Source organism: Microtus oregoni, unplaced genomic scaffold (genome assembly GCF_018167655.1).
Source record: "Microtus oregoni isolate MIOR12 unplaced genomic scaffold, Mior012 000036F_ref0000092, whole genome shotgun sequence".
Classification (NCBI taxonomy): Eukaryota; Metazoa; Chordata; class Mammalia; order Rodentia; family Cricetidae; genus Microtus; species Microtus oregoni.
This window is the reverse complement of record NW_024543095.1, coordinates 17,619,223-17,645,309: the sequence shown is the minus strand read 5'-3', so window position 1 is coordinate 17,645,309 and position 26,087 is coordinate 17,619,223. Positions and strand designations below refer to the sequence as shown.

The 26,087-nt window shown below is 49.2% G+C and overlaps 1 protein-coding gene and 1 pseudogene across 1 annotated transcript in view; both read right to left on the bottom strand.

The window, feature by feature from the left end:
- Positions 1-2,273: 2,273 nt before the first annotated feature.
- Epas1 (endothelial PAS domain protein 1) overlaps positions 2,274-26,087 on the bottom strand; it is an 82,118-nt gene continuing 58,304 nt past the window's right edge. Inside the window, exons 7-16 of the mRNA XM_041631027.1 lie at positions 18,635-18,741; positions 12,542-12,689; positions 11,761-11,975; positions 10,564-10,751; positions 9,717-9,827; positions 7,967-8,472; positions 7,058-7,184; positions 6,746-6,863; positions 6,365-6,538; positions 2,274-4,415 (exon numbers count right to left, since the gene is read on the bottom strand). Of these exons, the coding sequence (XP_041486961.1) occupies positions 4,264-4,415; positions 6,365-6,538; positions 6,746-6,863; positions 7,058-7,184; positions 7,967-8,472; positions 9,717-9,827; positions 10,564-10,751; positions 11,761-11,975; positions 12,542-12,689; positions 18,635-18,741 (1,846 nt within the window). The 3' untranslated portion in view covers positions 2,274-4,263. The remainder of the gene's footprint in view (positions 4,416-6,364; positions 6,539-6,745; positions 6,864-7,057; positions 7,185-7,966; positions 8,473-9,716; positions 9,828-10,563; positions 10,752-11,760; positions 11,976-12,541; positions 12,690-18,634; positions 18,742-26,087) is intronic.
- Positions 14,846-15,292, bottom strand: LOC121432867 (annotated as a pseudogene).

Below are 26,087 nucleotides of genomic sequence, written 5' to 3'. Positions count from 1 at the left end.
AATTTGCTTATTCTCTGAGTTGACCTGGTACTCAAAGTGAAGTGTGTCACTCTCAGAAGAACTGAGGGAAAAACAGATGATGTTTGCAGGAAGCCCAAGATGGTGGATAGAGGTGAGAAAGAACCTGGCAGGGTCCAGATAATCCTACTCAATGTCCAGAAACCAAGGGGACCTGTGGAGGCTCGAAAATGTGAGCCTGTTTCCACGTTGACCAGAGGTCAGAGAGTTGGAACTTTCCTCTAGATCCTTCAAGGTTATTGTGCTTCTGCCTCAAACAAAGTTCCCACCTAGACTTTGGATAGGGAGTTCTGCTCTTTCAAGGTGATTTATCGTATACAGGTGTGGTTAATAGCCAGACCTTGTGCTCCAGGAATAGAGTAGATTGATCCTACCTCAAACAAAGAGCCTAAGGATCCAAGTGCGTTCCAATTCCCTTTATGAAGATAACTTGGGATTCCACCCAGGGAGTGGTTTGCCTATAGAGTGTTTTGGTCTAGGGTGTAAGCATGACTTGTCTTGTTCTGGCAACAGAATGTTCAGCTATGAATGTAGCCGCTACCTTCAATTGGTGTGTTCATTTCCTTGTATCATGTTAATGCAGTCTTTTATCTTACTCCTACCTTTTTGGGTCAGGGTATTTTAAGCAGCTGGAAATTAAACACAGGTGAATTTTCAGTACTCACTGGAATTCCCTCCCGATACTATCCTATATGTTTCTCCGTTTTATTATTTTCATTTGTGTCTTCATATTCTTTACTATATTTCTAAATCACCTTTACCCTGGAGAAAGGTATTTTTGTTGAGGCTGGTCCCAAACAAATGGCAGCCCAGCATGGTGCGATCAGCCGACAGGGACCAGAAAGAAGCAAAAACTCCAGAAGCCTCAGCGTTAAAGTAAGACTGACTGGAGTATGGCATGTGTATTGCTTGCATTTATGTATGTGCACCATGTGCATATCGGGTACCTGTGGAGGTCAGAAGTGGGCATCAGGTCCCCTGGGACTGGAATCACAGATAGTTGTGAGCTGTCACACAGGTGTTTCCTGCAAAGGTGAGTGCTCTTAGTCACCGAGCCGCCTCTCCGGCTCAGACAGGACTTTTTGCAGAAGATCTATCTCATGGCTAGCTTTGGGGCCAGAAGGAGAGCAACACTAGATGTGAGCTGTATGTTTCTTAGAAATGAGCTGGGACGTGTGAAAGTCACTGAGTTCTGGTCTCATCTGGCAGATGTGTACACACAACATCTTTTAGGCTGATGGAAACTAACAAGGCAACAATGAATCCAAATATCAGGTGTGCAGGGAATGTTGGGATGGCTGGTCATAGGGCTGTCTATACAAATAGGGATGCTGCTGGCCTCCTCTCCTCCTTGTGTCACCCTAGAAAGATGCCTGTTTGATCCCCAGAAGAGGGACTTTGACAGGGAATAGGGAGCCCATCAGGTCCACGCCTAGTGCTGGCCTTCTGCTGTGTTCTGTCTCTGGTTGAAGTCTTTTTCTCGACCTGCAATCTACCTAGGAAGACCTTGACCCCACCTTAAAAGTAATGTTCTGTCCTGTCCCTTTAAGAGACAAGCCACACCCACCCCCTCCCTGTCTGGAAGAGACAACTCCATTCTCCCTTACTTCTCCCCATCCCCCCTCTCTCCTCTTCCCTTCCATAACCCACTAAATTAATATCCAACCTCATTCTGCATGGCATGCCTATCCATGTCTCTGTCTCTCACCTACTGCATGGCTCCCTGCCCAGGACTAACTGCCTTCAGGGACCTGAGGCATGGTCTCAGGACCCACTTGGGGAACAGTACCATCACCCACCATGCGGCTCCCTGCCTGGCACTTGCTTGCTCTCAGTCTCTCACCAGCCATGTGACTCCCTGCTGGGGCCTTACTGCCCCTAGTGGGCTCCTGCCTGGGACTGGCTGCCTTCGAGGCCTGTCATGGTCACAGGACCTGCTGCCCTCTGCAGCCACTCGCGCATTCGAGCTCCTCGGAACTTCTGGATGTACAACATGAAGACACAAGGACCAGCATGCTCCTGAGTATCTCATGTGGATTTCGGAAGGCAGAAACTACGGCTTCTTCCCTTCTTTTCTAGCTTACAGAGAAAAGGATGTCTTCATTCCTTCTTCAGACTTCTTGTCGGTTTGGTCTTAACCATCTGGTCCAGTTTGGTTCCAGTGCTCATTTTCTGTATGCTGTTGGGTAAGGACTTAATTTTCCGTTGGCACAGCCCATGATAAATGCAGAGGAAATGAGAGGCACCAGCAGGCATAGGATCAGAATACTTTAATAAGATATCAGTGTCAAAATACATTTCCTTATAAAGTTAAGCTCCCAGACAGTTACAATGCCGTCAGTAGGAATTTGACAATGCAGTAATGTTCGAAGTTGTTACATTGACAAGAAAGGTTAATGTGAAGCTTGGAATATTTCTCAGTGTTTTCTGTTTTTGTTTTTTAGTAAAACTGCAAAGGGAAAATGCCCTTAATGCTGAGGCAACAACACAGGAAATCAAATACCAGCATTTACATGTCAATAACCCTTTATGTTCTCTCACCGCGTGTCAGGCCACACCGTGGACCAATGTGTGACTTGGACAACACCATGCCTAGATACTTTTAGCTAGGCTGACTTTGAAAGTTAATTTTTGGTTGGAGCAGTAAGTCCCTTTAGGCTTACTGCATTTTGGCCTGATGGACTTTGTATGTATTTAAAGTTTTATTGTACCCAAGTCAACAACATTGTATGTCGATTGGTATCACACACCCAAAACGTGGCCTACCTCCTCCCCAGTGAGTTACAAAGTGCTCTGGGACCAGTATTTTCAGTGCTTTCTACCTATTCATGTCACTTCATGTGACTGAGACCTCAGCTAGAGGCTATCCCTGGAGGTCTGCCGGCTATTCACCAGCAGGGGGCGCTGCACCTTGGCTTTGCAGGACCCTCTGCCCTGCAAGCTGTGGGCTGTGGCGCGGTGCAGGGCTGGTCAGACCTGGCACCATCTCCCAGTTTAGCTCTCCAGGGACTGGGTCACTATATTATTTGTGAATCCCTACTTGCTTTGTGAATTCCCATTCAAACCATTTCATGGTAGCTGTGGAAATACCCAAATGTGCCGCATGAGAGAGAGACAGGTCGCGTAGCGTAGCTTGGTGCACTTGAAGGGCTAGCAACGTCACCTGAAAAAAGTGAAAGCACTTCCTGCCCATCCCCCACGTGGCAGCAATGACAATGCATACGTACATAACACACAGTGAACAAGAGGAGAGACGAGAGCTTGCCACGCTCCCCCTTAGTGACTCCACATCTATGGCATAGCAACAGGCCAAAGCAAAAGGTCACCAGAGAGAGTGGTGGGGCAGGGGATCCGTAGCGGAGTTAGTACAGGCCTGTGGGAGTACTATACAGTTCTACAGTGTGCAGAACACCGAGAAGAATAACAAGAACAGCCCTAATGAGATCTTAAAAGTGATTTTGTGAGCAGGAGTCCATTTCTAAGTTTTTAGATATTAAAAGTACCCATATATATGAAAAACACCAAACCCAGATATAAATTTTCCTTAAAAAAAAACTCTCAGTTTTGCTTTAGAGTAATAATAATAGTAAAAATCCACTGAACCTGGGGTGAGATGGGAGACATCATGGTTCAGGAAGGCCACTGTGTAGCTTCACAGGTAACTCTGGAGTTTACCCTTCACATTGCTTTCCTGCCCCGCAAGTCAGATCAAAATCAGAGCAAAGAACTGGCTTTTTACAATATGGTGATTGGGTGTGTGTGTGAGGGAAAGAGACAGAGAGAGAGAGACGACAGAGAGACAGAGAGAATCCACAGTGGGGTTCGAAAAGGAAAACTCTTCTCTTTGGCAACAATGACAAACGCACTTCCGCTGAACGGAGCCAAAGCTTTCCCTAGCAGGAGAGCCAACATCCACCATGACTGTTAGTAGGGATACTGAGTGTGAGAGAGAAACCTTTGGGGAATATAAATTAGAAATAAGTCAAGGGAGGGAGGGGGAAATCTTATAAAATTTCAGAACATTTTCATCGACGGTAAAACAAGTATGTATTTTTAAAACACAGATAATCAAGTGAGCATGTCAGATAAAGGCCACGGCTTGGTGACCTGGGCAGACCGGCCCCGGTCAGTACATCTCTTAAGAAGTGTGCTGGTGTTAGATATACCTAGTTGCAACACAGACGGAAGGTGAAGCTGGCAGGACAGGATGGCCGGGCAGGAGCATGCCCGGCCGAAGGCCCTGGCTCAGGTGGCTTGATCCAGGGCTCTGAGAAGGTCTCTCCCCTGCAGGAGTGTGGAACTTCCCGGCACAGGGACGTTCACCTCACAGTCATATCTGGTCAGTTCCGGCAACAGGTAAGGTTCCAGCGACGGCCCCAGCAGTCGGCTCGCCATGCCTATGAGAAGGGGAGGGGAGGCAGTTTTAAAAGCCTGACCCAAGCCCTGACACAGTTCCTACTCCACTGTAGACAGTCAGGACGAGGGCACTCGTGGAAAGATTGACATCTCCAGCTGCCAGGCCAGGAACGTCAGGTGCCACAGCCCTCTTGCCCTGGGCTCCACTTCCCATTCAGAGAAGAGAGCGTGTCTCAGCAGTGCTGAGATCCAAGGCAGGTAGAAGTGGCAGCAGGGGTCTCATAGCTTAGGTACAGAGCCATATCCTGGGGACCTCTCCCTCCTGGGGTCCACCTGCTTCCCCTTCTTGCCTACACACCTATGAACAGATACCCCACCCCTTGTTAATTTCACCTCTTCTTTCAGTCATGGTCAGAAAATGCTCTAAATTGAAATTATTTTGGCTGTGGTTTTAACCACTGGGGAAACTGGTCATTTGCTGACTGCTGCTGACCAGATGTATACCAGGGAGTGAGCGACGCATGGTTCTCTCCTTTAAACCTTCGGGTTTGCTAGCCCACCTGCTGCCCAGGGCTTTTGGGGTTCCACAGACTGAGAACACACCTATAAATGTCTCCCAACTATACTACTGTAGACAAGACTCTGGGATTTTCACCCCCTCCCCCAAGACCACAAACTGTGACAAACAGAGGCTTCTGTGGGAACATATCTGTTTGGTGGCAACAGCTGAACTTTCGAGATTATTACCAAGCCACCCTCCTGTCAGTGGGTCCCTGTGCATGCTTCTAGAGAGATGCCCCAGAGTGCTGTGTGTGTGCACTTCAGGCCAGGAGGAGCTAAGGAAAGACAGAGACTTCTGGTCTTACGGTGCCCAGAGCCTGCAAGTGACTGAATTACTGGAGGATTCGTAGACATGGAGCCTTGCTACCCATTTCCCATGGCAGCCAGCTTGTCTGCATGGCCCATCCCACCTTCCCAAAGCAGCCAGCTTGTCTGCATGGCCCATCCCACCTTCCCAAAGCAGCCAGCTTGTCTGCATGGCCCATCCACCTTCCCAAAGCAGCCAGCTTGTCTGCATGGCCCATCCCACCTTCCCAAAGCAGCCAGCTTGTCTGCATGGCCCATCCCACCTTCACAAAGCAGCCAGCTTGTCTGCATGGCCCATCCCACCTTCACAAAGCAGCCAGCTTCTCTGCATGGCCCATCCCACCTTCCCAAAGCAGCCAGCTTCTCTGCATGGCCCATCCCACCTTCCCAAAGCAGCCAGCTTGTCTGCATGGCCCATCCACCTTCCCAAGGCAGCCAGCTTGTCTGCATGACCCATCCACCTTCCCAAGGCAGCCAGCTTGTCTGCATGGCCCATCCACCTTCCCATGGCAGCCAGCTTGTCTGCATGGCCCATCCCACCTTCCCAAAGCAGCCAGCTTGTCTGCATGGCCCATCCCACCTTCCCAAAGCAGCCAGCTTGTCTGCATGGCCCATCCACCTTCCCACGGCAGCCAGCTTGTCTGAATGGCCCATCCATCTTCCCACGGCAGCCAGCTTGTCTGAATGGCCCATCCCACACCAGCTGTCTTGCTCAGAAGTCCATCCCAGCCCTGGGCTCTTCACCATCCTCGCCACCTCCTTTCCAAAGCCTCCCCGGCCTGAATTAGTCAGAAGTGGCTGTAGTTCTGCCCGCTCTCTGGGGCCAGAGAGCCCTTTCTCCTTCTCCTGTCCCTCAGTTCAGGTCCTCTCTGAGGGCGTCTTCAAGGGGCTCTTTGAACAAGTCACTGTCAAACCCTTCCTGGCCTGATATCAAGCAGGTCCTGGCTAACCCAAGCTCATGCAGCCTGACTGGGTGAAGAGCCCTGTGGACTCTAACCAGTTGTCTGAGACTTGAATACGGCCTGTTGTCCAAATGCCGAGCTGCTATGTGAGCGGCTGCTTCCCACCCAGCTTCCTGTCCATCCAGGCCACCTGCGTGCAGGTGTGAGTCTCCAACACTCACCTGACACCTTTGGGGCTCCTGGAGGACGGAAGTCCTGGAACTGTGAGGCGTAGCCCTGTGGCGGGAACCCACTCTTGGGATTTTCTCCTGGGCTCATGGCAGATGGTGGTTGTGGGGGTGGCAGGTGTCTCAGTGGCTGACCCAGGCCTCTCATGGAGTTTTGGGTGAATTCATCTGGAAGATCCAAGCCAGAGAGTGAGTTGGTGCTGCCTGATAAGACAGGGAGTAGCTCTCGGCCTTCTTTTTCTTTTCAGAGGTCATGGAGAGACCTTAGAACCTGGAGCCCCGCTCATGGCATGGGCATAGCCCATCTAACAAGACTCAGGGAACGGGCCCTGAGCCTCCAACCCTTCACCAGACGCCTGGTTCAGGCCTGCTTACCAGGGGCCACATTCGTACTGATGGTCTTGTCAGGCATCAGAGGACAGGTCCTCCCCATGAGGCTCTTCATACGTTTCCACATCAGATGGGAACTGCTGCTGGTGCCCGGAGGGTCCCCCTGTGGATGTGAAGTGTAGCTGGAGGAAGAGGGTCGGGGGTGGAGTGGGGTGGGGGCACCACACAGACCCAGCAGGGGCAGACACAGGAGGGTGCTCACCACCGGAAGGAGCTGTCTGCATCTTTTTCTTAGCCCTACCTCCTGCCCAGCGGGGTTGAGGCGCCCATGGTATTCACAGTGAAGAGGTGGCTTACCCCACTTGTGTCTTGGAAGCCTTGCTCCTCATACTCCAGCTGGCGCTTTAGCTTCAGCTTGTTGGAGAGGGCTATCATGGCTGGACTCATCATGTAGGGGCTGCGAGCCCCGAAGTCCTTTGCAGATCTGCCAAGAAGAGGGAGTAGGAGTAGGTGCGAGAGGGTCATGGTCTCCCACCTGGCGTCTTCACCTGGACCCAATACTTATGACAAAGGTGCTTTATGGACCCAGAATGCAGAGTGCCAAAGGACCTGACCAGCCGTGTCTGCCTTCTGCTCCTCTACCTGGTGAGATGCCAAAGCCTGCCGTCACCTGTACCTCCTTCCACACACTTATTTTACCTCAGCTACTCTCAGGCAGTCCTGCCCTCCTGGGAGTCTGTCCTGCTGGATGACATCAGTCTCTACAAGGATTTCTGCCCAGTGCCTCCCACCCGAAGACTGTTTGGGGCACCTAATTACAAAAGGCACACACTACAGACAACACACTTCGGCTTCTGGGACATAGTCCAGTGAGCACCTGGTGTGTGTGAGATAGGAAACGCTAGCACCTGCATGTACCCCATAAAGGCTCTTGGGTAGAAAGCACAGGAGTGTGGAGAGAATGGAGAAACTGTCACTCAAATACCTGTTTGTGCCCAAAGATGAACCCTAGGTAAGTAAAGTTCCCTTGGGGTGATCTAAAGATAGACACCAGGTTGTAAGCCCTTCCTCCTTTCTCCTGGGATTTTGCCCTTCAATGTCAGCTCCCTAGCTAGGTAGATAGAGCGCCGGCTGCTGCAGAGTGAGGGGATATGGTGGGGTAGGAAGCCCATGGGGGGGGGGGCTCCTGAGCACCCACTAGGGGATGTGTACCTATGTCTTCTCCCTGCCCAGTAAGGTCCTTCCGGCCAGGCATCTGTCACTGACCTCATCTTGAACATGGAGACATGGGGTGAGGTGTTGGGAGGCTCCAGCTGTGATGGCCCCAATGGCAGAGCCCCCAGGGCCTCGGCGTTCTGATCGTCAGCAGGCCACTTGGTGGGCCCAAACTGTAATGGTGGGTCTGGAGGCCACTGAGTGTTGGATCTGCCTCCCATAGAAGAGAGAGGAGTACTGGCCTGGCCACAGCATGGTGGCAGGGACCCTTTGTCCCCAGGGTCAAAGAAGATGGAAGACATAGGCCAGTGCTCAGGCTCCGTCTTCCTGCTCTCCAGCTGCTGTGGGTACTTGTCCAGGAAGAAGGGGCTGTGGGCGGCCCCCGGGGCTAGTGGCTGGAAGATGCTTGTCATGGTACTAAAGCAGTGCTGGGCATTGGGCTGGGGACTCTCTGGCATGTGTGGCTCCTCCGGGCAGATTGGGCTTAGCTGGAAGTCTTCCCCATCCATTGGGATGTAGGGTGCCAGAGTCTCCAGGTCCAGCTCATTGAAATCGGTCTGAGAAGAAAAGAGCAAAGACGAATTGCGGTGACTGCCCATCCCATGTCCATCCCAGGCCTTTTATTTATTTTTTATTTTTTTTTTAAATATTTTTATTTATTTATTATGTATACAATATTCTTTCTGTGTGTATGCCTGCAGGCCAGAAGAGGGCACCAGACCTCATTACAGATGGTTGTGAGCCACCATGTGGTTGCCGGGAATTGAACTCAGGGCCTTTGGAAGAGCAGGCAATGCTCTTACCCTCTGAGCCATCTCTCCAGCCCCATCCCAGGCCTTTTAAAATGGGTCAGTCCCCCATCCAAATTCTCCTGTTGGAAAGTCTCAGGTTTGCCGTCAAGGGTGCAAGAGTTTCTGTCGTGATAGTAAGCTTCCCATGTATGTATCCCCTCACTCAGTATTGTGAGCTTCCACCCCTGACCTGCAAAGCCTTCTCATTCCATTCTCTTTCAGTCAGGCAAGCCCCCTGCCTCCACAGCATGGGCTGCCCCTTCATACTATTCTGGCTACACGTGAGCTCCTGAGATGAAGGACAGCTTACCTTCCCCTCCCTCGCAGCCCTGTAAAGGGCCTGCCATCCTCACCAGCAGGTACCCAGAGACCCTGCATCGTGTTCCCATTGTCACAGCGGAACACTCATAAACAGAGACATGAGCTGTGGGGACTGACCCCTCCCTACAGACAGGCAGACCTCTGTAACTAGCACCCAGAGACTGTTACTGCAGCAACACTGCCTGTTCGCACCCAGGAAAAGAGACACGCGCAGAGGAGCAAGCCACAAGCCTGGATGGAGAACTGGGCCTGAGACAGACTGAGGTGGGGATTGCCCCTAGCATGCTGGCCATCACCACGTCCTCCCACCTCCTCCACTTATGTTTGTGCAAGAGCATGTGACCTTGTGCAGTAAACTGTCATTGAATATACAACCCAGGAGCACCTTTGTCTGTCATTTTTTTTTAAGTATTTAAAGTGAAATGGTTTTTTAAAATGCATTGGTTGAAGAATCTGGACACGCCTCTCTACAGGTCTGGTAGCGTGGTTTCAGTCTGGCACGTGTGTAAAGGCAGCTGTCTAAGGAAGGAGGAGATCAAGTTGAGAGTTAGAAACAGAAGCGCAGGACCAAGCGGTGAAAAGGTGGGAGGAAGGGTGATGGCAAGCTCTCTGTCCCCAAGGCTTTGCTCAGTATCCCCGGGACCTCCGCAAGGGGATGCAGGAGCCTTTATCACCCACACAGAGCCTACCTGGGTGTTGCACTGGTCCTTTGCCTCCGTGTCCATGGCAAAGAGCTTCTCAATCACTTCCATCTTCAAGTGATCCTCCAGAGAAGAGTAGTAGTCCGCAGGGCTGCTGGGCTAGAAACCGAGGAGCCGACCAAGTCAAGAACATGGTGTTGTCTCCCCAGAAGTCCAGTGTCAACAGACAAGCATGGTTCCTGGCTCATTCCTCCCCATTCCACCACGTATCTATGAAGGGGGCTCTACTATTGACAAGTGGTATGAAGTAGATCCCTTCATCACCCTCTCTGAACCTTGGTCTCCTCATAAGATGTTTGCATCACTTCCTAGAGCAGGGGTCCTCAACCTTCCTAATGCTGTGACCCTTTAACACAGTTCCTCCTGTTGTGGTGACCCCCAACCACAAAACTATTTTTGTTGCTACTTCATAACTGTAAATATTGCTACTGTTCTGAATTGTAATGTAAATATTTGTGTTTTCTGGTGGTCTTAAGTGACCCCTGTAAAAGGGTTGTTCAACCCCTGGCATCACAACCCACAAGTTGAGAACCGCGGTCCTAGTGTGTCCTGAGCTGCACACTGGATAGTGGCTGTGGCCAACAGGGCTCTGTGACTGAAGCCTTCTGTATGCAGAGACCAAACTCGGGTCTCACTGCAATTTCAGGCATCCCTGCTTCGCTAGGAGTGGAGGCAGCAGTTAGCTCTACAGGCCCTGGTGGATGAGCGTCACAGCCGTTCTTAGGGAGTACTGCAATAACGGGAGGGGGACAGTACTTCTCAGGATGTCTTTTCTGTCCTCTGGCAGCAGAGCAGAACCACCCACTCTGCCTACTCCCCGGAGGGTGGGGCTCACCGTGGAGCAGCTGCTGCTGCTTGTAGCACTGGGTGTGGTGTTCCCTGGGGTGCCCGCCTGGGGCACAGTGAAGGCAGGCAGGCTCCCGGACTCACTCTGGGCACTGTGGCTCAGCTCTGCAGCCCATGGCTGACCTGGGGGCAGCACGGCCTTGCCATAGGCTGAGGACTCATCAAAGTTCTGGCTTCCTATAAAGACAAGACATGCATGGTGGACATTCGTGAGGTTGAGGCTCAGCCCAGGGAGGAAGAAGCCCAGAAGATTCACAAAGGTCCTAAAACAGTCCTGAAAGTGGACCTGGGATTGACACCCTCTGTACCCTGGAGCCTTGCTAGGACCCAAGAGCTGCTGACCAGAGCTGTGGTTCAATATGGGGACTCCTTACAACGAGAGCCATTTCTAACAGCGTTTGGCTTTCAGAACCGACTAAACCTACTGGAAGCAGTTGCTCCCTGCAGAGCACTCCAGAATGTAGATGAGGAAATTACCAGAAAAGAATGCGGCCATTTGCCTTAGTGTCACCACCAATCTGGGGCTGCGAGGTATCTCATGCAAGGGCTCAGTGCCCTTTGGAATTCGGTGAGGTATCAATTTTCCTCTCAAATGCACGTTATCAAGGGGTGAGTGAATGCAAAGACCTACAGTCCGGATCGGGCTAGGGGGAAGGGTATGAACTGGAAGAGGCCTTTGGGTGTACACAACAAAAAGTTGAAATACCTGAGAACTCTGCCTGGACCACAGTAACTTGGCTTCTAGTGAGACAGGTGACCATTCTAATGTGGACGATCTTGGGGACTTCATCCTGGGCCTGAATTTTCTCCCCACTGGGTGTTCTTGGCCTTATTCCTTCCTTAGCCTTCCACTTAAATAAGGGCATCCTCTTTGAGATGATACATGAGGGGCCCTATCGTCTCTCTGGATATACCCAGAAAAATCCTCTCTCCCTCAGCTCAAACTCCCACAGCCAGGTGGAGAATGGACCCTTCTCATAGCCCGCCACCACTTCACGAGGACATATAACTCAGTGGCCAGGGAGTTTGTGGTTCTTTTGTGCCCAGCAGAGCCTGACCATGAACAAGTGATTGGCACAAGGGCAGGGTGTGGCTCTGGTCTAGCGAATGTACGGCTGCAGAGGTTTGCCATAAGAAGAACTGTGCCCAGTCTAAGGGAGTTCAACTAGGGCTAGGAAGTACCCACCAAAATCCAGAGAAATAATGGCATCTCCCGGGGTGGGGGCCAGCTGAGCTAGCTCCTCGGGCTCCTCCTTCAGCTTGGTGAACAGGTAGTTACTCTTCTCAGATCCAGCTACGCCACCACTGCTGTCGAAGATGCCGTTCATGGCCATCAGGTGGGGCCTGAACAGGGACTCGGTCTGGTCCATGGAGAACACCACATCGTTCTTCTCAATCTCACTACCGGCATGAGAGAGCTGGTCAGGGTTTCTGCAGATGTCTAGCCAAAGCCTTTAGCTCCCCCAGATATGTAGAAAGCCTGATAGCTAACCCTCGTAGACAAAAGAGATGGGCAGAGATACTGTTGGCAATTTGGAAAGAGTCCAAGTCTGTTAGGCACGGAGGCAGAGACAATGAGAATAACCTCTCCCCATGGGCTGCTTCAGATGGCTGCGCGCGCGGCTGGCGCACAAGACGCCTGGATGCTATGTCAGTCTCCTTCATACTAGCAATGGCTGCCTCTGGTGTTTTTCCCAGGCATGGTGGGGGGAAGAAGGCACAACATCTGAGTCTCCCCCAAAAGCAGGAGCAGCTCTCCTGTTTCCCATCCACACAATATTAAGCAACTACTGTGTACAATCTTCTCCCCACAACACAGTCAGAGACACGACACCATAACAAACAAGGCGGAAGGTGGATTAGGAATGTCAAGAGTTCTCCTTCTAAGATCTCAGAAGGATTCCTCCAGCAAACAGCTTTTAGAGGTAGCACCCAGAGCGGAGGCTGGTGCCCACCCCCCCACTCACCTCAGGACATAGTTGACACACATGATACACTGGGGTTGCAGGTTGCGGGGGTTGTAGATGACTGTCCCCTGGGTCTCCAGCCACACATAGCCTCCATGTTTTGCTAGCATCCGGTACTGGCCAGACACCACCTGCCCCTTGGTGCACACTAGGGAAGAAAGGGGGCAAAGGTAAGGGATGTGGGGGAGCAGTGCACAGCACACACTCAGGTCCCACAGGAAGTATCACCTGCCAGGGGAGGGGTGGGGTGGGCAGGGCTGCCAGATAGACACAGGGGACTGGAAAGACTGAGCTAGGAGCGAGGCTGGAGGTCATGTCAGCATGACCTTTGTTTTAGGAAAGGAAAGCAGAGCACTGCCTGCCCAGTGCGGGAATGACCCACTCCCCGCTATCAAACTCCCAGGCAGCTCAGTGGAAATTATAACCAAGAACAGCACCCTACTTTCTTCACGGGCTTCATCCTCTGCAGGCAGCAGGGGCTAGAATGCATCTTGGAGAAAGGTCAGCTGCATGGGTGCGGACCCATCATCATTCCCTGACTGAAGGACAGACAGAGGGTCACCCACATGCTGGACTTGCAAACCCAACTGTCTGCTTTCATTTTAACACAAGGTCTCTGTATTGGTCAGGCTGGCCTTGAACTCACTTCGTAGCCCAAGCAAGCCTTAAGCTTAATGATTCTTCTGCCTTAGTCACCAGAATAACTGGGACTCGGGGTTGTGCCATGAGACTAGCTGAGGTCTGGTTTTTAAAAATCATGACCTTTGCACTTGTTAGGTCTGTCACCTTAGGGGATGTGGACAGTATTAGATAAACTACTGCACCCTTCAGCTGGGGTCAAGAAAAGCCTATAACCAGGACCAGCACTTCTCTCAGCCTCCTCCTCCTTGGCCACTGGGAGTTCTTCAAACTTGCCTCCCCACTGCCCACTGAGACTACCAGCTTGGAGTTCGTTCTTTTTCTAGATTGTTCTAAGAGTTCATTTTCTCATGTGTTATCACTGTCTAAAAACACCAGGGGAGGGGGGTCCTCTTTCCCATCTCCAGATGCATTTTCCAGTTTTGTTCACGCAAGCTCAAGAGCTCCTTTTCACTAATGTCTGCTGCCTTTAGAAACGTCCGCTAGCCTTTTTAAACTGTCCACTTGACTTTCATCCCCTGGGATTTCATTGTTCGGAGCTCGAGCCCAGAAGAGCCCAGGTCACAGAGAACTGGGTAGAGGTATGGTGGGAGGATCAGGAAGTCTTGCTGGCTGGGGGACTTTGGGGGAAGGAACAGTCCTGGTGTGGTTTCCTCCTCTGCAAACTGTGGTATTAAGAATAATAGTACTGTTCATCACTGTCGTTATCAACCGTCCAGGATGCTACCGCGGTTCCTGCTGAGCATCAGATGGACTGGCCTACCCCGTCAGCCGCACAGATGTTGTTTAGAGTCTCCTCTTTCCTAAGCTACTACTGTCCAGTGCTTGGGTTACAGTGCTCAGAACTGTTTACAGGCCCTGTCTCAGGAGGCTCTGTGGGAAAACATCCAGGCATCTCCCCAGGTTTCCCGGTCAGCTCATGGGCCATCTTCCTGTTCATTGGTCCCACATGGTAGAAAGACGCAGCCTTGTCATAGTCATGTTCATCATAGTCCCTGTGTCTTGGCACTTCTTATCCTCTTGAAAACCTTAACCAGCACCAGCAAGGGGGCAGGAATGACTGAGAATTACATATATGAATTGCTCCACAGAGTCCAAATCTGCCTTGGGAGATGAATTCAAGCTCAGGGCCTGGTAAACAGTGTGCCTCTGGGAACCAGTGTCAAGACAAGTGACAGTGTTGGTTATCATTAGCATGTGAACACCTGTTTCACATCTGCAGTGACTGCAGCCCTCACAAATTTCCTTTGGCTAAGCATAATTGCTGACCTGCATGGAAGTCTCAGATTTAGAAGTCTAAATTAGATTCCCATTTTCACCTTTCTTTGCCTTTCTGTAACGAGCTTTAGTGGGTTTTCATTTGCCTTCATGGAAATGTACCCATTTTAAGCATACAGTGCAATGAGTTGACAATTGTAGACACCTATCTAGCCATCACCTTGGCGAAGGCACAAACCCTCCATCTCCCTCAGAGCCAATGCCCATATTGCTAACTAATCCTAGTTCCAACCTCTGCTCCCTGACTTGTCTGTCACCATCTCTTACCCTTCCTAGACTTTTTATAAGGTCATTCAAACTTATTTCAATGGCATGATGTCATTATACTTGATCAGCATGTTTTTTTTTTGGAAAGTATTAGCATTTAATTGACCTCCCTGAGTGGCTTCAAGACACCAGAACACAGGCACCTCCAACACCCTTTATCTTTTCTTCAGCTCTTCTGCTGAAAAATTTGGCTTTCACGATGACAGGCTGCTTAGGGAGCTTTCCCTTCCCCAGAACTTTGTAGTAGCCCGATCAGACGACATCAATGATAGGAGCAACTCCAGTTTTGTTCTTGGCAGCGTTGACCCGGGTCTGCTCACTGACCAGTGTCCACAGCTTATCCAGGTTGACGTCGGGCAGAAGCTCTGGTTCCTCTTTAAGTGGTAATGCCTCATCCCAACTTTCCCGAAGTAACCTGGATGATATTTGTCGAAGTTGATCCTGTGATGATGCATGCCTCCAGCGTTCCCGCGTCCTCACGGATGCTTGCAGTGTTTACCAATGCGGCCATGGCTGTGGCTCACGTGGCCCCGGAGTTTCCGGGGCCTTCCTCAGTCTGGATGGCATGGTGGTGACAGAAAGGAAAAAGGAAAGAGGGAGAAACCAGCAAAGTATCGCGAGGTAGCAAGTGTGGGGCGGGAAAGACGAATGCCCATCAGCATGTTTTTGAGGTCCATGTTATTGCAGATGTTTCTTCTGTCTTCTCCCTTTTCATGGGGGAGTAGTACCTCATTCTATGGATAAACCATAGTTAGTTCATCTCTCCGTTTGGATAGATGTTTCTTCTGTCTCCTCCCTTTTCATGGGGGAGTAGTACCTCAGTCTATGGATAAACCGTAGCTAGTTCGTTCCTCCGTCTGGATATTTGAGTTTTCAGTTGTTGTGAATAACACTGCAATACACATCTGTGCCCAAATCTTTGTTTGACGGTCATTTCATTTCTCACAAGAGTTTAGTAAGAAGTGAAACTTCTAGATTATATGCTAAGATCATGCTTTTATTATCAGCAACAGCCGAATTATTTTTCAGAGTGGTTGAGTCATCCTAATCTAATCTTTCCGATGGAATATTGGGCTGTAGGGAGGAACGACATCACCCTTTAACGTGAGGAGACTCAGGACTCAGGGTGGGAAGGCTTGACTCACTTCACAATGCACGAGACAATAGGACAGCCTTGAAACAGGTAGTGGGTCTTCCGATTCCCAAGGCAATCAGTCCTCCCTGACTACATTATGTCTGAGCCCAGAAACAAGCGAGAAAGCAAAGTCTGTTATGGCCACTTGGTTAAACCAACATGGACTTCTGGGGCAAAGAAGGAACTCTTGTCTTTTCTGCTGTCCTTTTTTTGGTGCTATGGAGACCCTCTTTAGCTGCAAGGGAAACAATTCTCGCACAATTTCAAGTCTGAAGTTAACTCATTTAGACAGTTCTTAATGCAAACCACACTCAAGGCTCTTAGTCTTTCTGATGAAACAGTTCACCAAGCAGAGCTTGCAACTGCATTTCCAGTAATTGCAGGCAAACGCCTGCTCCGGTCAGCAGAATCTAATTCACACCAGCATCCTAATCATCTCATTAACGCCAGCCTTGGTGAGGGGCCTGCTACTTGGTAGGGAGATAGGCCTTTTATGGCCTTTAATCTTGTTTTCCTAAGAGCACAACAAAGAGAAGCCACTCCAACCCCTCCTTTGAGAGTAAAGATGTATAAATTATTAATCCATTTGGAAATGATGACTTTCAATTATCTAAATCTGCTTGAAGACTGAGCTTCTCCAGGCATTTTGGTGGGAAACACGTACAGGCTGAGAGGCACACGGGGATGAATTGGAGACATGTAACTTAGACCTGCTTCGAACCTAAGCCTCCGCCTTGGCAGGGATGAGTGTAGCTGTATTGCAGGGGCAGGTGGGATGGGGACACTCCTGTCACCACTGACGCTGTTTCCAGCCCATTTAAACTCAGCGTGCTGTAGTGCTCTCAAGCAGAGGCCTCTGTGCTCAGGGCAGCTTTACCCACCTCCACCGGGGAACAACCACAACCAGAAACAAAAGACAAAACCCAGAGTCTGTACTTTCTATTTAGACCGTGAGTTATCTTTAAGTGTGCTGGGAGATTAAATATACGGATTAAGTAAAAACAACATCCAACCAAAAAGTTTTTCCATGTATTTCCCCCAGGAGTCATCCTCAAAACGAATAGGACCAACTTTTTTTTCTTTTTCTTTTCTTTTTGGCTAGCTCTTTTTTATAGAACACAGCGTTCTAAAGAGGGAGGAGCCTTTTCCTATGCCTGCCTGGTGAGAAGTCCATTAGCTATCTGCACATTCCACTGTGTCCTTCTGTTCACCTCTCCCCTGATGAAAAAGTACAATACTGTCCTCCAAGAATTCAATTCAGATTCAATTCAATCCCAGAATTCCCAGATGCTTAAAAAAAAAAAAGTCCTTGCCTCCCTGTTTTGACAGATCCCTTGGCTTAGAAGGCTAAGGAAGGAAGGAAGGCAGACCCCGAGACACTAGCTGGTAAGCGAGGCCAGGGCTGGGCAGAGTGCAGCTGTGTATCTTATCCAACCTGCCATGGGAGTGGGAAACCTCTAGGAAGCACAAAAGCATTAAACCCTTCAAGAGAAGGCTACAGTCTCTAGTTGGGTCACAGTCATGGCTTCCGGGAGCACCCTGGTCTCTTTCTGCCATCCCTGGGCCCCTGAGTGGGGTTGGATAGAGGCTTTTTGTGTTTGGATATTTGGGGATTTTTGCCAGAGATCACAGTGAGAGACTGTCTGAGATACCATAACGCTTCCTGCTGTATTATTAGATCAGATGAAACCCAAATGTCACAGGGAGAACAGGGAGAAACTCCCCCACCCCTCTCTCCATGCTGTATGTAGCTTGTGGAGTTGCTGCTTAGAGGATCTGAGCTCCAGCTGTCCTGACTGGGAGGCAGAGGAAAGGGAAACAGACTCGGGACTAGGACCTGTTTCCTATGTTGTCATTAGGGCTCCTGGGAAGCATCTCAGGGTTTTACCCATTTGAATCTCCTATCCCACACTCTCATCAACCCTGTCTGTACCAGTGTCATGCTCTCTCTCCCAAATATATTTTTGTTTCTGAAATTAACGTTCACTTGGTGCCCCAGACACTGTGAGAGATGCTGAGGTTAGAGGCCAGCCAACTTCAGGGAGCCCAGCCTCTTTTCCCCTCTGAAATAAGACCCCTTACAGAAGAGATGAAGTCTGTCAATTCCTAGTCTTCAGAGGGCAAGACATTACCTTGGAGCATCTACACATGGGAAGACTACATTGGGAAGCTGGCTAAGGGAACACTACAGAACCACCGTCTTCAAGAAGGCGACCACATGCCAAGAAAAGCCACTAAATTCTTTAAAAATTCAACTTAGAAATAAGTGTCTCATTGCATCAGCCACATGTCAAGTACCACCTAGGTCATGTGTGACCTATGAACCTAGGTCATGTGTGACCTATGAGGACACAATGGTTCCACGAGAGAGGTTGGGCTGGACATTTTCGGTCCAGGTCCCTCACGGTCCAGGCCTTCGCCCCATGCTTACACTGTGCTACCTGGACAGCCCCACCCCTTCACACTCTCTCCTCTGTTTAGCTCCGCCCTCCTCTGCCCTTACAACCGATCCAGAGCTAGCCCACTCCCTTCTGAACTCTCCCAGACCCCTCCTTATGCTGGGGTACTTGACTGCCTACGAGGACCTCGGAGTCTTTTTCTTAATTTGCATGAAATCATCTACAGGCTGCTGGCAGCTGTGACTCTCTGACCATCCTGATGGCATCTACTTCATGTGCCACCTAAGATGGTGACCGTGGGAGGCCAAGGCTGTGTCTTGTTAATCATACTCCTCATGGGCAGATGACAAGGACACGGGTACTCAGGAAACTTACAGTTCTGGTGACTTTTGGTCATGTTCTCCGAGTCCAGGGCATGGTAGAATTCGTAGGCAGAGCGGCCAAGGAGCTCCTCGGGGTGGTAACCAATCAGTTCCATGATTCTGATGAGAAAGAAACCAACAGGTGAGGAGGAAAGGGCCAGATGAGCTTGGCAGAGCATGCGAACGGGACTTCCGGAAGCTCAACCGAGAAAGCATCAAGTTCATACCCTGGTCACCACGTGTTTATTCAAGCAAGACCCCGTCACACTGGGCCTGCAAATGTGCATCGTCCTCCCGCCCCACACCTCCTGTCCTTCCTGAAGTCCTGCACACACAGCCTACTATCTAAGAAGTCCTGGGGCCAGGAAGGGTTCACCTAGCTCCACCTCCCGGCTCATGCAGAAGAATTTGTGGAAATCCAGGAGGGCAGAGGGGTAGTTTGATGTTCAGGCAACTGTCCAGGTCAGAAGAGGAACAAGAGCTGAGGCCTCCTGACTTCCAGCTCGAGCACATTCTAGTACACGTTGAGGAACATTTAAGTGTACTCCTGTGGCCCAGGCGGGGAGATGGCTCGGTAAGGAAGAGGCAGGCGGGGAGAGCCACCTGTGCTGTGGTGTCACCCCCTGCTTCTCAGGTGCCATCTGTGACCCTAGGTATGTCTCCAACAGCTCCTTTGATCCCCTCCCCCCATCTCTAGGAAAGGAGGACAGGGATTGCTAAGGGGGAGAAACAGGAAGCCAGGCCTCACAGATAAACAAGCAGCAAGGCCGGAACAGGGCACGACTGTGCAGAGCATGGATGTGTTCATTCTGTGTGGTGTCTGGTTTGGGTGGGAGCCGGCTAGGGGAGCCATGGAGAAGCACTGAAGCCTCTGTGTGGAGACGTGTGTGTGAGCAAAGGGCTGCTCCGGAAGCACTGCAGTGGCCACCTTCTGTGTCACATGTCTTTCCTGGGACTATTTCTCCATCTCGATACGTCACACATTTTCTCTCTTGAGTGCGTCGTCCAGTTTACTCTGCCTATCACAAGTCGGAGCTGACGATATGGGCTCATTAAGATAATCCTACTTGGAAGCACATTCCTTTGGACATGGTTGTGTCCTGTGTCCCCTGGGCAGAGGCTAAGGACAAGAAGAGGAAAACTAAAGCCCCATGTACACAACTTGCTGTTCCATATTCCTTCTGTCCACATGGGAATCCTGCATGTGGCTCTCGGACTCCATTCTTCTAAAAAGTCATTTTCGACCTGCTATTCTCTGGGCTGGGGGAAACTGCCCAGGTTCTGGGTATGCCAGAGTCTTTGTTCCCAAGCAACTTTTCGGCTCACTGGCAGTGTGCCGTGTACCCTCGGTCCTGGTCTCTTCTCCAACCATCTGCAAGCCTTAACTCTTGCAGGATCAGCCTGCGGCCTCTCTTTCTCCAGAGTCCCCTCTGATTCCTTTAGCCCTCGGAGTCCTGAAGACCATGTGCAACGGCCTTAGGAAGGTAGCGCTTGTCTCTCACATCCTGTGCTTTTTCCTATCATCCCTGCCACAATGCGGGCTGAGCAAGCACTGATCTCATGTCCTCTTTGCATCTAAGGCACAACCAAGGTCTGCCAATTCAGTACCACCTTATCCCTAACCATCTCCTTTCCTTCCTTGAGCATGGTTGACCACCGCATTGCATGCATGTTTACATGTATGTGCACATGCATGTACACACGTGAGTACCTCTAGCAGTCCATCATAATCTGCAGCCTATCCTTCCATTTTGCATGGTGCCTGCTATTACATAAACAGAAGAGGTACACTTTCTGACTAGATACATTGATGGAGGTCCACGTCTTTGTCAAACAAAGGTTAGTGCCACTGAGCAAAAGGCTGAAGTGCAGTTGATTCTGCCCTGTATTTCCTTAGTGAGAGGCTGGCTGAATACTTGTGCAAATGCCATCTCCATAGTGTGAGGATTTGCCCCCATTTGGTCTCTAGGTTCACCGGCCATCGACATGTTACCGTAGCCTTGACCCTGGAGCGGGCACCCGAAGGTACTTGAGCTGAGATGAAGCTGGGGAGAATGAGGATAGGAGCAATGTGTGCTTGTACCCCCACACATATGGCATTCTTGGTAAGTCAGGTACATTTCAAACTTTGTCTGGGAGCCAGAACTATAGTGACAACAGGATGCCCGCCTTACAGGGTCATTGATGGCCATTCTGACTGGGCAGAGGTAGAATTCTCTAGAAACCCTTAATACTGAATCCACTGACCTTCTAAGAAAGAGATAATTCTCTTTCATGGAGGAATCCCATTTCCTTTCACGATTAGGATCTTTCCGTCAAAATGCTCCAAGTAAATATTATAATTAACCTCATAATAAGATGCTTTTATCTAATTATTGCATCGTCCGTTCAAAGGCAGACAATGGGCAAGTTCTGGAAGACAAACAAGCCTAGATTTCAGACTTGCCAGTTATCTTCCCTCTAGCAGCTCTCCTTTATCTTGTCAGCCAAAATAAATATTTAATATCCCTCTTCATTCCTTTAAACAGACCCCTGTAAAAACTGGGAAATGCACAGAGCCCAAACACAATCACAGAACGTTTGGGTCATCAGACTTCACAAAGCCAGGAAGCCCCAACTTAAAGCTAATGGCCATTCGCCCCTACCACAGGCACACCGACGCCACAGGGAGGTTAAAGAACTGAGCTTGTTTATGGGGTCTGCTGCTCCGGCCCCTGCGGCCGTCCCTGCTCATTTCCCTGGCTGCACAAGAACAGGCTCTGATAGGAGTGGCAGCTGCTCTCTCCATTAGGAGAGGAGCCACTTCTTTCTCCTAATTAGAGATCCTTGACTCACTGGGGGAGGGTCAGCTGGGGTCACCCAGAAACTTGAAAGTCAACTAAGGGCCGATCTGAGAGGAGAGGGCAATGTGAAAAGACTATCAGGTCTCAAAGTTGAGGACAGAGCATATTCTTGAATAACAAGCAGAAAAAGATGGAGGCAGCAAAGACAAGGCCAGGCAGCTACAAGGAGGCAGGAGAGGAAGAAAGAGAGAACGTAGATGATGCATAGTCAAAAGGTTACTCGGTTCTGAGGCCAGTGTCACCCCAAGAAGGTGTGTGGTGGACCAGACTCTGGCGCGGGCCTTCAAAGTGAGATGACGTACTCACCGCCCTCAGTGGCTCTGTTCTTACAACGCGGTGCAAGTGTGACCGTGGAGACGGCTTCGTGGGTTAAGTGCTCGCTGTGCTGGCTTGAAGAGCTGAGTTCAGATCCCCAGCCTCTAGGTAAGAAGCCGTCATATGACAGAACATGTCTGTAACTCTGCTGCCAGAGGTGGGGGTGGTATAACAGGCAGACTCTGGGAGCTTACTGGCCAGCCAGTCTAGCCAAAACAGTAAGTTCCAGGCTCTCTGAGAGAAGCTGTTTATAAAAAACTGAGGTGGAGTAGGACAGAGAGAGACACCCAATGCTGACCTCTGACCTTCAGAAGCACGACTACAGGCAAGTGAATCCATACATACATCTACACATAGATGCGTACAAAATAAAGTGTGGTATGATAAAATACATGTATAAGTACTGCGTAGAATAGCCTAGCAGAACAAGCCAGGAAGGGAATTATTTTCTGAGTGTTGTCCCCTCAAGAGTGACGTGCCTCATGGGGCTCACTTTATTCCTCCCAGCCATTAACCATCATAGGCTGTTCGTAAGCAGGACAGAGCTCACCGACTTCAGATGCCACTGCCTGGAGACCAGGAAGGCCTGGGTGTCATTTCTACCCTGTTCCCTCCAGAGGTAAAGGGTTTAAACAAGAAAGCTACCAGTATCTGAACTCTTTATGAAGATGAAAGTTCTGAGCCCTTTTAAAGCCCCTACTTGTTTCCCGAAGAACGCTTTCATGAGGAAACGCTGGCACTGAAGTCTGTTCTTCCCTTCCATGCCTTCACAGCCCTTGAGACACTCATGTTTATTCTGTATGCTTACAAGCATTGGCAATGCATTTCTTTAATGATATCTAGACTACTCCCTGCTCAGATCTCAAGACCTATTCATTTTAATACATTTTTATAGAGATTGTATTTGTATACTGTATTGTATAATTTGGTTAAGTAACAGTCCTTAAACCTTGCACACCCCTCAAAATATTACCCAGTTATATGAAATCTATACAACCAGCTCTATGGTTGATGGAAAACCAATTTCTACTCTCTCGGTGAGATGCACTGTCTGTCTGTAGGGTGAAGTGACGCACCAGGAGGTAGCTGGGTCTCCATTCTAGACCAGTCTTACCCTGCATGCCACCAGCCAGCTTTCAGCAGACAAAACCCCACAAACAGTACGAGAGAAATGTGAGGAGCAGATCATGGAATGGTTCGAACCCTGAGACCTAGGAAACTTGGAGGTAAACTCCAGAGAGAAATTCTTGAGCATCTCTAGCAGTCTAGATGAGGCAGGACAACACATGAATATTTTATCCACTCCAGCATGGTTAGGGGCTGATTCCAGAACACTGTCAGCTGAGCAGGAACAAGGGCACAGAAATCATTAGAGTGTAGCTTTCAGATCTAAAGAAGCACATGGTAACCACTGAGAGGTATAGAAAGGGTTAGTGTATGGGCCTGTGAAAGTACTCAGAATCAGTTTTACATACAACCAGAATATGTGCACTGTCCTTGCAAAAGATAACCCTGCACTTAAGACACTTACCATCTGCTAGAAAAAGCAGCAAAAAGTTTATGAAGTATCTCCAATGTTCAATAAAGAAGACAATATTTTACAATTAATTAGCTTGAAGTCAGTCTGTTTTTTTCTTTTCTTTTCTTTTTTTTCTTTTTGAGACACGGTTTCTCTGTAGTTTTTGGAGCCAGTCCTGGAACTCATTATGTAGCCCAGGCTGGCTTTGAACTCACAGAGATCTGCCTGCTTCTGCCTCCCAAGTGCTGGGATTAAAGGCGTGTGCCACCACCACCCAGCATTATTCTTGGACTTAAACATAGATGTCTTCACACATGTATGTCTCGCACCTTTTTACTCTTTATAATCTCCTCCTTAAAACTGCATTTGTGTGCACGTGTGTGGGTGTGCATGCAGCAGTCAGAAGACCACTTGTGAAAGTCGAATTTGTCCTTCCATCATGTGGGCTCAGGGGATCAAACTCAGGCTCTCAGGCTTGGCAACAGATGCCTCTTGGCTGAGCCATCTCACCAGCTTCTCTCCCTGAGCCTCATCTCTTTTCTTACTTCATTCTTATTGCTCCTAAGCTCTTTGAATAAAATGAATTCACCACAAATCTTTCCTCCAAAGGTTTATTTTAACTGTGTGTGTATGCATGTATGTATACATGTGAGTACAGGTGCCAGAGGTTGGATTCCCTTGTAAGTAGAGTTAGAAGTAGCTGTAATTATATGTGTGTCTGGGTGGGGGAGTTTGGGATAGGGACAAACAGACAGACCTAACATTTAGGTTCTCTGCAAGAGCCATACGCACCCTTAACTACTGAACCATCACTTCAGCCCCTTACCATAAAGTCTTCCTAACTCGCTAAGCTAACTCCTGGTTATGTCCTATATTGTTTTCACAAAACGGGGTTGCTCTCAAATTCCTTGCCTGTAAAGACCAAATGGTTGTATTCATTAGTTTCAAATGCTTACTATAATTTTCATATATCTTTCCAAGGTTTCATATATCTGTCCAGGGTTTCTATTGCTGTGAAAAACACTATGACTGAAAAGCAAGTTGGGGAGGAAAGGGTTTATTTGGCTTATGCTCTAGCATTGCTGAAGAAAGTCAGGACAGGAACTCAAACAGGGAAAGATCCCAGAGGCAGGAACTGATGCAGAGGCCAAGAGGGGTGCTGCTTACTGGTTTGCTTCCCATAGCTTGCTCAGCCTGCTTTCTTATAGAACTGAGAACCAGCAGCCCAGGTATGGCACCATCCACCATGGTGTTCAATCACTAATTGAGAAATGCCTTACAGCTGGATCTCAAGGAGGCAGTTCCTCAACTGAGGCTCCTTCCTCTCTGATGACTCTAGCTTGTGTCAAGTTGATACACAAAACAAACCAGTACACAGGAAGACTCACCAAAAAAAAATCACACAGGGTCTACACGTGATTTTTCCAAGAAAACCTCTAGTCTTGATGAATGGCTTTCTTCACAGTTATTTTACTTGGCCACTAGATGGCATCTCCACATGAATTAAAAAACCCAACCCTTTTAAGGGGATTTGAAAATGACTGGTCTTACTTGGAAGAGTGGAATGTTGTGTGTTGTAATATAAATTCACTGTGGTTTCATTAGGCTGCTGGTATCTCAGGCTCAGAACTCTTAGTTACCAGCGATTATTTCTTCCTTCTTTGATATAATAGTTTAGACACATGGCAGATGTTCCCTAGTATTTAGATACACGAATTAGTTCCCTAGTATTTTATGAAGCAGACTAATAACTTATATTTGCGTGCACAGAGGAGAAGAACATCAGTTATGTTGACAATAAACTCAGGATGCTGGGGCAGGAGGATGGCTGCAAACTACAGGCCATCCTTGAGAGGGTGGGTGCTGGAGACCTGGCTAAGCAACCTTACATCCTGTTGTCTGGGTGACAACAGTCAGTCATAAACAGATTGCACACCCTTCACCTGTAAAAGCAGATGCTCACATCTCCCAACATGACATCTGAAAAGTTTTGGGTTCTAGACCACTTTGGATTTTGAATTTCCAGGTTGAGTTAGGAAAGTCTAGACAATAATTTTCTCAAACTCTCAAAGCTGAAACATGGTTCCAAGCTTTTCAGATAAGCAATCATGTCTCAGTCATGACTAGTCTGTACATAACTGGCAGAAGTTATTGGAGGGTTTTAAAGCATTTACTGTCTCAAATAATTAACAGAGAATATCAAGTGCCCCTCCCCCTCCTAAGGGAGCATAAATGTGTCTTGAACCATAGGGGCATCAGAATTGGCTCTTTTAAATTGACTAATTGTGGGAACCAGAGAGTTCAGCAAGTGATTTAGAGACTCCTGTGCTGTCTCTCTCTTCCCTTTCTATGACCCCCCCTTTTCTCTTATTAAATGTCTGAAGACCACAGACACCATCAAAGGAAAGTACCAAACTGCCTCAAATATGACTGTGGATTCAAGCTGCCTGCCTTTCTTGTCTCTGGGTAAAATGGGGGAAGCCCTGCCCTGCACTGGTCATCATGTGTAGCTGCTGGGTTTGGAGCAACTCTCTCACACACACACTGCTCACCATCTCAACATAGTGAGAACAGAACTAGCCCCTCCTCCAACCCAAAGCAATGGAGAAGTAACACTGAGGGATTAAACACTTAAAATAGTCCCTTCGTCAACTGTCTTGCCTGTACCCTGGTTACCTAATCCACTAATCAGTTAACGCTCCATGTGGCACAGCACTCTGTGTTTGCATCCTGCCGTCGTCTCTCCAGCACAGCAGAATTGTGTGTGTTGGGCCAGGGCCTTGCCATCA